Here is a 12,692-nt window from a genome sequence, read left to right on the forward strand (position 1 = left end):
GTCTGTTCAGTACATATACACTGCTTTGGGGAGTACTCCAGAAATTGATGCTGTCACTCATCACCTCTAGTCACATGAAAAGTGACTTTGTTCCTTTTGCTTCTAGATGTGGTTTTAATACAGTTTCTTTTACTTTTCTTAGCTATTTTCCTTTTTAATATTTTTTTTTTAACTGTATTTTGTCTTGCTTCTGTCTTGAATTCAGAGTCCGTGAAACTCAGAACAACTGATCCAGGAAATCAGTTTACAAATAAGTTTTGCTGCTCTTATGCAGAGAAAAAGCTGTTTGAGGTTTTTTTTTTCCTCAGTCTTCAGCATGCTGAAGGATTTCTCTACTCGATCTACCTAACATGGAATGCTTGGAGGAATCTTGTTTTACTCTTCAAACATTGCACTACACCAAAGCCCTTAAAATTTAAGTACAGGGAGATTATAGCCCCAAAGCAGTTGTGCTTAGCAGTGCCAATGACGACTCTAAGCATAAATGTAGGAATGGTATTTTATTAGGCTTTGTTGCTGTTCTTTTGCCTAACCTGTTCTTATCTTGAGGAAGACAACTTTCTGCACGCTGTAGTAACAGTGTAGAAAACCAGCTGACATACATTCCTTAAACACCTTATTCTTACAACTAACTGGCAGTGCAGAAGGATGTTATGATTAAGATGCCACAGGACCTGACATTTGGGTACATAGCAAACAAAATCTTACTTGTCATGCCATTAAAAATTATTTGGTGAAACTGCATAAAGTTGAGTGCAGAAGAATTGGCAGAAAAAATCTCTTATAAAGCTGAACTTTTCAGAGATTGCATCAGCATTGTTTTCTTTTTTTTTTTTTGGAAATCCATATTGAGGCCACAGCGATTTTAAACATTCCAGGCTAACCATGTGCCAGGGACTCTTCTTGATACTGTAGACATTGGTAGGCTTCTATCACTTTTTGGAGACAGAGTCCACCTGGAATCTAGTTTTGTTTGTGTTAGGCTTTATCAGTATGATAAAATTATTCCATGTAAATTTTTTTACATGCCCACCTTTTTATTAAATAAATAGTGTTTTCTCTGGGCACATCAGGTTGTTTGAGCTGTAAAACCACTACTGCAAGGCCAGGTGTCAGGTTGTTGATGTTTAACCTAAATGTGCATGAGTTAAGTCTGCTCATTAATTTTCCAAGAGCTTTAATCTTTGCTAGTTTGATCATTAACTTCATAGTTACACATACTAAGAGGCAGCAATTTGAGAGACATGAAAGACTCAATGTGAGCAAAATGTCACTTTACAAATTCATGCAAACCTTTTTCTCATGGAGTCTTATTAGCTAAGAGATTATCTCCAGAATGACAGTATTTTGTCCTGAAGGAAGCTGTGGAACAGAACTGTGTTTAATAGTATTGTTTCTGTAGAATTCTATTAAAGATCAATTGTTTTGACCATAAATCTATGCTAACAACTGCTCCATCCACAATAATGGCTTTATTTAGCTGCTACTCAAATACAGATTTTTATATTCCTGCTTCCAGAAAGAAATGCACTGCCTAAAACTATGGTATCCTGTCCAAAGATTTTATGCATAGCATTAATTTCAAACATGTTCTGATTGAAGACACAGTTTTAGTGTAAGGAAAATGAGCAAATTGCTAAAAGCCTACTTCCCTTGTCTTCCATAAGTAGGGCTAAAATATGTCCAAGGAAAAATGAGCATTACTGTTGAAAATTAATAATGTTTATGGATGCTAATAACTTTACTAATGATTTAGGATTTTTCATAAACAATGAAAAAAGAAAGGATGGAATAAAGTAACTGTTTTCAGTGTGTTAATAAAATAGTCTTCTGTAGCTCTAGGCTGAAACCTTAAGTATTTTTACTGTTTATTTCCTGTACTAGTAAGTCAGTGTCCTGCAGTTTGTCCACAAGCAATGTTATCCTATTGTGCTTATTTTTCCATATAGCAGTAAAACTATTAATAAGATTTGCATTTTTTTCTACAGAACCCAAATCAATTTCACAGTAGCTATTGATTTCACAGCCTCAAATGGTAAGAATAAAAAATAAGCATCTTGTGTATGTATGTGCCGTGCTCAGTTTTACATGTACATATGTGTGTGTGTAGGTGTGTATGAATATCAGCATTCTGCTTAACTTCATTGTGTTCTTGATTATCTGTATGCCTGGGACCTCCTGGAATCATTTTGCTAAGCAACAGATTAGAGGCCAATTCCTGCCCAGAAAACCAGGGCAAACAGAACAGATAAAACCTGGAAAAGCTACAACATATAAGATTGAATAAGGAAGAGCAGTTTGCAAATATTTGTCTACTTTCTGATTTATTTGTTTGTTTACTTTCTTTGTTATTGCTGGGAGAGAATGGGCTTTCTTAGAAGACCCCATTGAGAGGGGCAAAAGAAAGGAGGTTCAGGTGGGGTGAAGCAGATATGTTTTGATCCTCCTCCAAAGCTGCTTTCAGAATGTAATAGTCCATTTGTAAGTTTTATCTTAAAAGTGTCTATCATATTATAGAATGACACAAATTTAGAAGTCTAATCACAGTTTCTTGCTGCTCTTTCAATGCTGAAGAAGTCTACAGCTACTACTCTTAACCTATTAAAAATGTATTCAGGATATTGCACCTGTACCTGATACAACCACCGTTATGAATATAGGAAATAAGTTCATTTGCTTTTCATTATCTTTTCTTTTCAATTTCTGCTTTCTTAGATTTCTATCATTTTTAAGAGAGAAAATTTGTATGTAGTTCAGTTTTAAAATAAATCTGATCCTTGCTTCAACAGGTAACCCTTCACAGCCTACTTCACTGCACTACATGAATCCCTATCAGCTGAATGCTTATGGCATGGCACTGAAAGCAGTAGGTGAAATAATTCAGGACTACGATAGTGATAAAATGTTCCCAGCTCTAGGTTTTGGAGCTAGACTGCCTCCAGATGGAAGAGTATCACACGAGTTTGCACTGGTAAGTAAATAAATATTCATGTATTTTAAAAATGTCATCACTACAACAAAATTTTGGGAGTTAAGATTGCAGTTTCAGGTAATTGCTGGATGAATAAAGAACAGAATGTGCTAGTTCTTCTGTCTAAAAGACTTTCAAAATTTTTCGTCATAGAGAAGTTACTGAGAGAGATCCAGAGTCAAGAATTCCCTGCAGGCCAAAAGTAGTAATCAAGTGAAGTAATCATCTTTAACCTCAGCTGTAGCAGCATGAGAAATAGATGCTTGAAAGACTTTGGATTGAAGCTAATCTGTTTTAAGAAGCAATTGAATCATGATCCAATAGTCTTTCATTATTAATTGTTATTGTTCTCTCATTTTCTGGGATCTTTTTATCTTTTATGGGCTACTAGTTTAGATACATAGAGATAATTAAGTGGACTATAAGCTGAGGTGACAAGGACAAATCTGAAACTTGTCCATGTGCCAGTTAAACTACAAACCTAAAATCTAACAGAATTTGCCATAAAGATTGACGTGTTGTAACTGATGCTTGTGGTTGGTGTGGGTATCTATCTACTCGCTTGTTTTGAGGTTTTTCTTCTCTGAGTAAGAAAAAGTTGTCAGAATTACAGCAAGTGTAGATATATCAGGTAAGTTTTAATTATATAGCATCAAAGACATGCCAGAAGACTGGTGACTGTAGATCTGTATTTCTCCTGTCAGCCTGTGCTAGAAAACAATGCCACATGTCTTCTCTCACGGAAAGGTTTTCCACATGGATAGTAATTTAAAATAGCTGCAATTGCAGATATTTCAATCACTTTTGAGTCACAAGCTTTCTCTGAACTTCTGTGAGGCAAGTTCAAATATATTGATACATATAATCTTAAGGCTGTTAGAACAGCAGACTTACTTCTGGCTAGTTCCAGTTTTAGAGGTTGTTTCTAAAATTAGTTCACTTAATTCTTGAGGCATTGTGGTGCTTTTACAGAAGAAAAAAACAGGAATTTTTTCCTTCCTCCATTTATAAAAATATCTAGGTGTCTCACATTTAATGCCACATTTAATGCTAAGCAGTGTTTTTCAGCACTCTCTTTTAACACTCTAGATCAATTCCATGAAAAATCCCCTTTGCTTTTCTAGATTCTCAGGGAGATATTCTCTACCTCAGAATGAGAAACTGGCACATTAAGCCAATGAGATGTTGGCACATACAGTGATTTGGGAGGTTTTGAAGCCTTACATGGATCATTTGTCTGGCCTGACATGGGTCATTAGTCTAGGATTTAGCTTATATGTTTGTGTTGTCACCTGTAAATAAGTATCCTCATTATAGAATTATTATGGAAATAGGTAGTTAAATGTCTACCCAAAGAATTTACAGTCCCAGACATTTCAGTGGGTTCCCAAAGCGTAAGTTCTTTTCTTCATCTGCTTATACTATGTTGAAAATCAGTTTTCCAATGAGGAAATACTGTACCTGAACAATGAGGAGTTTATAATTTACCTTATACTTGCATTGTGTATGAACACCTGGCTATCATTTCCTTTTCTTTGCATTTTAAAAATAAGGAATTGAGTGAGAACTGTGCTTCTAAACATGATTCTAGTTTTACATCTGCCCTGTAATTCATACCTTAAATTCATGCAGGGAAGTGCCTGTTTACTGTAAGAAAGGCTGCTTAATTCCACTCAAGGTGGTGTTTATGTCTAGGATCCGGTCCCTGTAGGTCAGATTAACATGAGGCTGCTAAAATCCCTTTCCCTAGGCAGTTAACACTCACAACCAGCCATGGCTCTTACATTGGGCATTTGCAGTAAACTCTAATAATAGATTCTAGAATGCTTAGGTCTTTGCCATTTAAAATTATACACTAGGTAGTGTTCACTAACTGATGTCATTTTTGCTTCATAATTACTTTTAGTGATTAATCATCTCTTATTTTTGTTAGAATGGAAACCCTCAAAATCCTTACTGCCATGGAATTGATGGTGTAATGGAGGCATATTACAGAAGTCTAAAATCTGTACAGCTTTATGGACCAACAAACTTTGCCCCTGTAATTAATCATGTAGCCAGGTAAGCACCACAACAGGTATTTTGCAGGAACTTCTTACTGTCAGTACAACTATCACATCTAAAAGGCTAACAGTTACGTGATGCTAAACACTGAAAAAGGTATTTACAGTTGTGTTTATTCAGTCTAACATGACTAACTTGTACCTTTGAGTAGATTTGAAGACTATGTGCTAGTATTATGCAGAATTTCATTGCTGATTAGGAACAAATATGCGTTCAAGTTAATCCACCCTGTGTTAAAATCTTAGGAGAAATCATAATCAAAGAAAGCTTTTGTGAGATCATTCTGCCCTTGGAGTGTAGAAATTTTGCTTCACAGAAAAGACATAGATCTATGAAAAAATTTATAAAACACAATTTTATGTATATAAAAAAGGCATATGTAGTTCTTCTAATCTCAAAATGTCCAAAATGTCAACAAAACTTTCTAGGGCTCTCTGGGGCAACAGTTCCCAGCTGGTTTTGGTACTGTTAGAGCAATAGTACAGCAGCCACCTTTGGGGAGACATGGTGCTGTGTTATGCAACACCTCACCTAATTTCTCAAAGTAAAACCATTCTTATGTTAGTAAAAATTTCTTAGGAAGGATAACATTGCCTTATTTTGGCAAACAAGATCTTGACGTACGGTATGCCTCCCTGTGTTTGTACAGGAAAAGGGATACGGCTCAGATAATTTAGCTGAGTAACTACCTGAACAGATTTTATTTTTTTTTTTATAGATACAGAGGAAGAACTAATGTTTATACAATAAAGCAGTAGGGATGTGTAAATCATTGTACTGTTAATGTTTTATTTATGAGCTTGCAAAATAGTTAATTGTTGTAGCAAGAAATATTTATTTACTATCTATTCTTGCTGTTGTTAGTTCTACAGCTTAGTGAAAAATTATTTGCAAATTCGATGGTGCAAGGAATTTTCTGTACACACCAACGTGGCTAAATAACTGATTTCAGTTATTTAACATTCAGATTAGTTGTTCCATCTTCAAATCATACCGTTGAAATTATGTGTATTCCATTGCTTGTCTTTAGGAGCTATCTATCTCCTTTTAATCTTGCAGTTTTCAGCCTGTGAGGAAATATGCCAATCCTTATGACAGCTGAATTCCATATATATATATGTACATATGGCGTTCAGTGTCTGCGTTAGCCATGTTAACTGGAAATCTAATCCGTGACTTTTCTGTCTCTTCTTCTTCAGAACTGGTTGTATCAGCTGAGCTGGCTGGTTTAGAATTCAGGAATTAAACTCAAGCCTCCAGCTCATTGCAAAAATGGAAATTCTTGATCCAGTACTATCAACACGTTGTTATAAATTGAGTTAGTTTTCTCACAAGTTGCTTCTCAGGAATATTTGTCAACTACTGCAGGATTACAGAAGGCTATCACCAGCATTTGTAGTTTTTCCACCAAACTTTTGTCTAAATATGAAGTTGTTGCAAAGTTTGGGAACTCCTTCTGGTGGTAAATCACACTGCGTTACAGTGGAAAAGTTCAGTGTCTTCATGAGGATTTCTACTGCATGGTCATCCTTAATACAAGCCATGCACCAGTCCAGTTCTCAGTAACGTTTTCTGCCAAGGTTCAGTTTCTGGACTGTTCTACTGACTCTCATAGACATGGTACTAGAAATTATGATCTACCCTGCAGTTACTCTTTGAACCTACCTTCAGTCTTAGATTTCTTCTTCCCACATCCCTGTTGCTTAAAAATAAGCCTCTGATGAAATCTCTGGAAACAGTGTCAGAAATTGTTCTCCTGCTGTGATCTTGGAACTCGGTAGAAGCTTTTTAAACAGATAATGAGTTTATTATCCTTCCCCCTGCTAGGAATTTTTCTAAACTGCATCCAATTCAACCTAGTGTCTTCTGTCATCTCTCCTTGTACAAGAACTTTTTTGCAAAAAATTTCAGAATGTTCTATTATGTGGAAAACTTGAAATAACCGGATTTCTGTGCCATTTCTTCAGTGTAGATTTGTAGACAGTATCAAGTGCTCAGAAAGGATAATGAATTTTTATTTTACTCCCTCATCATCCCTTATCACTGCATCACTGGAGAGATTATCTTCATTGTAGAAAAATGAGATAAAGGAAGTCTCCACATGGTAGTGAAAATGTATTCCACAGTAGGTCATGCTAATCTAGCTACTTAACTATCAGTCCTTACTGCCAGTGTGCAAATAGATGTTCAACAGGCTCATTGTCTGTGTGGCCTCTCTACCCACCTGTATCTTGGACAGAGAAGGAGGAACGTGGTGGCTTTCTGTGAGTTGTAAATTCCCTTTCACACACGTTCCTCCAAACTCTTGTAAATGTTGTGGTTACAACATCTTATTTATTGGCATTACTTGCTTGCAAATGCACTGTGTAACATCAAAGTTAGAATTTTCTAAGTAAATGCAATTATCATGAGCATCATTAGAATATATCCTGTTTAGTGGCCCAGGCCTTTCATGTTCAGTGACCAATAAGACAGTGAGTTCTTTGACAGTCGTGTTCTGCACTTGGGCATATATTCCACAGTATTCATATGGAGACTAATTTTTTTTTTTTTTGGTACTGCTCTCCATACTACTCATTGCTACTTTTATTACAAGGTTCTACTATTTGACTCCAGCATAGCACCGAGAGCCTTCATGAATTCAGGAACTATACTGGCTGCTCTTGAGTGAAGGAGCAAGTGGAGCAGCACGCTCCATACAAAAATTTCTTTGCTAGCTATATAGGACAATGTGACAAATCTTCAAAAGCTGCTCATTTGCAGGAGCAGTTGCATCTTGCATCTTGGGTCCTTTGGCTGAGGTGGGGCTGGAATGGCCCTGGATGTGTCTTGTCTTGTATTAGTGTATAGCACAGGTAGAAGGTTGAACCTTGAAAGGACATCTGTAGGTGGTGCAAAGAGATGGATATCTAAGCCAGGGTTGCTGGATGCATGTTCAGCCATTTTACAAATGTGCACATAAATGTGAACTATAAATCTGCAAGCATGCTCAACATTAAGTAACCTGGTTTTGTAAGGCAAAAGAGAATTAATGAAATATTTATGCAATGTGCTGATTCCTGATAAATTTTATTTGTGCTATAAAACCAACCATTCAACATTAATGTGTGCCCTTCATGTGAAAATATGTCCCCTAGAGGTAATAACTCTTAAACAACTTAGACATTCTAATGACTCATGATTCTAATAAAGGACATTCTGTCCATACTCCTCTTGAGAGTGATACAGTTCCCATTTTTCACTGGTTCAACCCATGGAGATTATCAATATCAGTGTTGTATTAGTTACATTTTTCTAATGTTCCCATTTAAAAGTAGAATGTCCATCATAATTATGAATTTCTTTACATTTGAAATCCACTGTATCATGTGTCTTTATTTTTATTAGTCCTTAGTAGTCAGATTTTAAAAATACAGCTTCTATTCATACTAGTTTCTTTGTATAAAGGATTTTTTTACTATTATAATGTTGTTTTTTCTTCCCTTAGATATGCTGCTTCAGTAAAAGATGGCTCCCAGTATTTTGTTCTTCTCATTATTACAGATGGAGTTATTTCTGATATGGCTCAGACAAAAGAATCCATAGTAAATGTAAGTTTTTCTGAAAGTGTTGAAATCTAGAATAATTAAGTTTCTAGGAATTAATATTTTAAGCAATAAACTAAATCAATTAATATTTCAGACACTAGATTTGTTCCATAAATTAACACTTTTTTCCAAAGAGCAAAGTTTATTATACATAAAGACAAAAAGAAAGCAGGAGTTGAAATTCAGCTTAATTAGTGTTCTGTTGGAAATTATACCCTTCTTCCTAACACTGTATGTTCATATGATTTTCCTCATTTGTTTCTTGCCTCCTCCTTCTTCATGCACATCCCACCATTCATTTTTTTGCAGTGAACTGTTCTTTATTTTTCTAGTAATTGCAGACAACGTTGATCCTCTCCTTTTTTAAAAAAACTGCCCAAAACTTTCTGGTTGCAAATGACAAGCATACCAGTCATCAGGTTTCTTTCTAAATAGTCGCCTAGAATTTAGAAAATTCTTAATTATTTCTCAATTTCTGCATTATTTTTTAAATTTTTCTCTTCAAAACTGCAATGTATGTAAGTAATACTTTGTATTACAAACAGGTTCCATTTTGCTTTTGCCCCTGGGAAATGTCACATGAGATTTCACACAGAAACAACTTCCACACAGGGTTTGAAGAGATCTATAGAAATAGTTTTGAAGATAACACAGTGGATCTAGTTAATAGTGAAATGGTGGGTGAAAAGCCTACATTAAAATAATTAAGCATATATTTGAAGGCCCACTTGCACTACCTCCTGTAGAGATTCACAGAATGGTAGGGTTGGAAGGGACCTCTGGATATCCTCTAGTCCAATTCCCCTGCTAAAGCAGGTTCACCTAGGCCAGATTGCACAGGAACACATCCAAGTGGGTTTTGAAAGTCTCCAGAGGAGGAGACTCTACAACATCTCTGGGCAGCTTGTTCAAGTGCTCCGTTACCGTCAAAGGAAAGAAGGTTTTCCTCGTGTTCAAATGGAACTTCCTGGGTTCCAGTTTGTGCCTGTTGCCCCTTATCCTGTTGCTGGGCACCACTGAAAAGAGTCAAGCCCTATCCTCTTGGCTCCTGCCCCACAGATATTTAAAAGCATTGATAAGATCACACTCAAACTTTCCTTCTCCAGGGTAAACAGCCCCCTCAGCCTTTCCTCATAAGAGAGATGCTCCAGTCTCCTAATGATCTCCCTAGCCCTCCATTGGACTCTCTCCAGTAGTTCCCTGTCTCTCTTGAACTGGGAAGCCCAGAACTGGACAAAATACTCCAGATTCAATACTGTTCCAGTTTCTAGGTTGCACATGAAAATAATACTGAAATATTCTGACTTTTTCTGGAGAGCAAGATGCCCTGAAGCCAGCAACACAGAGTCTGTGTGTCCATAAGGACTCTTGACAGCCCACCTGCTAAGTTTTTACACCCAAATCTATAACTGTTTTTGAAGGCACCAGTTTACTTTGTCTCCTCTTCCAGCTTCCTATATTAAAATATGATAAACTGACTCTCACTTCTAAAGGAGATAAACAAGCTTTTGGCTTTGAAGTTCATCCTCTAGTCTAGCCTAGATGTTAAGAACATAGCTTCTTTTAGATGAGCTTCTTTTAGGTGACAGAAAAGGCTGCATGGAGAAGAAAGAGATGCTCTTGATTCAACTCACTCCTCGATTTTAAGTCTGTAAGAGACCAGCAAGTCCAGTTGGCTGATATCTTTGAAAATTAAGTAATTTGTCACCAAGACATACAGAGAAACCTTGTTTCAGTAATAGTTCATTTCCAGGAACAGAAGCTGTTAGTCTGCCACTGTTTGCAAGTAAATGTGTTGTTAGCTTGGAATGAGTGGAAGTTTGGGGATATTTATGTCTTTTATGAAGGTGAATTCATTTTTCTGCGTACTTCTTGAAGGATGAGCACAGTATACCATGTCAGAACTAATTAAATGCTATTCAACAGCAGTATTTTTGGTCTTAGTAATTCCAAAACAATAAAAAGGGCAGTGCTGTTCAATATAACTTGATATGTGTGTAACTCAGGACGAGTATATTTGATTTTTAACGCTAATTGTGCTTTTAGGCATCTTTCTTATTACGGCATATATGTCAGACGCATTCTCTTTTCCCAGCCTGTTAAAGGTTATGCTGTCACTCAGGAAATGCCAGCACTTAAGTTTATATGCAGAAGTTTAACTCTTTGTCTTCACGCTTTCCTTGCCACTTACTGTGTCATGTACAATGTATCATACAATACTCTCTGTGAGTAGGACTCTCTTTAAAGACTTTCTTTGCAGCCAAGAAATAAGATTCTAGAAAGCTCCTGAAAAACAGAAGGTGTTCTGTTCTAAGAAATACCTTCATATCTCAAAAATATTCTCTACTCACTGCTGTTGACCTTTGCAGTGCACTGTAATTCCACTGCAGTCACACTGTATTTCATAGAATCATAGTCGTTTAGGTTGGAAAAGACCTTTATGATCATCGTGTCCATCTGTTAACCCAGCACTGCCAAGTCCACGTATTTATGGCCCATAGTCACAGAATCACAGACTGGTTGATGTTGGAAGGGACCTCTGGATGTCACCTTGTGCAGCCTCACCTGCTCAAGCAGAGCCACCTAGAGCTGTTTGCACAGGATCATGGCCAGATGGCTGTCACTATTTTCTTCAGTAGCATATTAGTATTTAACTAACAAGGGATTATTCTTTTTACTCAGCTACAAAATCTTACCTCAAAGATGAACTGTGTAGTAACACTTCTGTGATGAATTTGCAGCCAATGTGTAGTATGTAGTGTATACTGTATGGTGGTGTAGAACATTAAACAGTGATTTATAGTACAGCTTATAGTCACTGTTTTAAATAGTATGCTTACAGTAAATAACTATAAAACTGCTTAAAGAAAGATTATTTTATATGTAGTATTACGACAGAAAAAGAATGCGAAACGGTGATGATATATCTAAACTGAGAGTATCTTTAAATGAGGGAGAAAAACACTTTTTGTATTCCAAAATAAAAATAAAAATTGTGTTCTAAACCCATTTGGCTTCAAACTTTGGTGAAGCAGAGTTTAATTTAGCAGAAAGTGTGCATCTATGATTTTTGGCCAGTGTAAACTCCTGTTTAAAATGACTGTAGACATTTCACAGTTCATCAGTTTATCTCCATAAGGAGCAGTTGTCAACCCTGACATTTGACAGATGGGCTTTTTTTAGTTGTTGCCCTCCTTCTGTAAACTAGCAGATATCTGGTGCTACTATCAGGGCAGGAGAATGCAATATATATGATCCTGGCTTTGTAATTTCAAAGGCTTTATAGGAAGTTTATTCAAGGAAAGACAGATATCATCTTTGCCTTGTTTCATTGAATGGAAAAGATTAAGTAAAATTTAAAAACTTACCACAAGCCAGTTTGATACCTTGTTTACTTTATGGGATGGATGACTGACTTGAATAAAATTGCATTCATGGAAGAAATACAAGATACATATTGTACAAATAGATGATTTCTTCTCTTGAGAAAAATTGGTGTAAGATCTATGTAAAAAATAGTGTCACATGGTTCCAAGCAGCTATGTAAGAAGAAACAGCAAAGTACATTTAAATAAATGTCAAACTGTCATTAAGTACATATTGGCAATTCTTGTCAGTTTACAGAAGTCCCTGAGATAAGTTTGTCGTCTTAGTTGTCATATTAGCATTAAACCCTAACATAGTTTGTTGTGTTTAATTATGATACTGTATCATTCAAAGACTTTATAAGGAAAAAATAAATTAAAATAATAATTTTCCTTTTCGTCTTCATCAAAGATGTTTTATACTAAAGCAGACAATTTACACTGCTCAACTTATTAGGTGGAAAAAACAATTGTTCTTTAAAGCATAGCTTCTGCATGTTTTTTATTCAGATTATCCTCGGATCACTCATACTATTGGCAGAGGTTATGTAATGCCTTACATCTCTTTTTCTTCTTCTTTTGAAGGCTTCAAAGTTTCCAATGTCAATAATTATAGTGGGAGTAGGACCAGCAGAGTTTGATGGTAAGTGTTCTAGTGGTTTTGTTAATTATTTTTTTTTAATTTCATAGAATCATAGAATCCTT

The 12,692-nt window shown here is 36.0% G+C and overlaps 1 protein-coding gene across 1 annotated transcript; it reads left to right on the forward strand.

The window, feature by feature from the left end:
• Nucleotides 1-1,988: 1,988 nt before the first annotated feature.
• Nucleotides 1,989-12,630, forward strand: LOC103781396 (copine-8; the record flags this gene model as incomplete). Its single annotated transcript, XM_008949110.1, has 5 exons — nucleotides 1,989-2,035; nucleotides 2,790-2,971; nucleotides 4,905-5,032; nucleotides 8,523-8,625; nucleotides 12,573-12,630. Coding segments are annotated over 5 exons (518 nt in total), but the record flags the coding sequence as incomplete, so codon positions are not given.
• Nucleotides 12,631-12,692: the final 62 nt, after the last annotated feature.

This window comes from Merops nubicus, unplaced genomic scaffold (genome assembly GCF_000691845.1).
Source record: "Merops nubicus isolate BGI_N331 unplaced genomic scaffold, ASM69184v1 scaffold23111, whole genome shotgun sequence".
NCBI classification, from domain to species: Eukaryota; Metazoa; Chordata; class Aves; order Coraciiformes; family Meropidae; genus Merops; species Merops nubicus.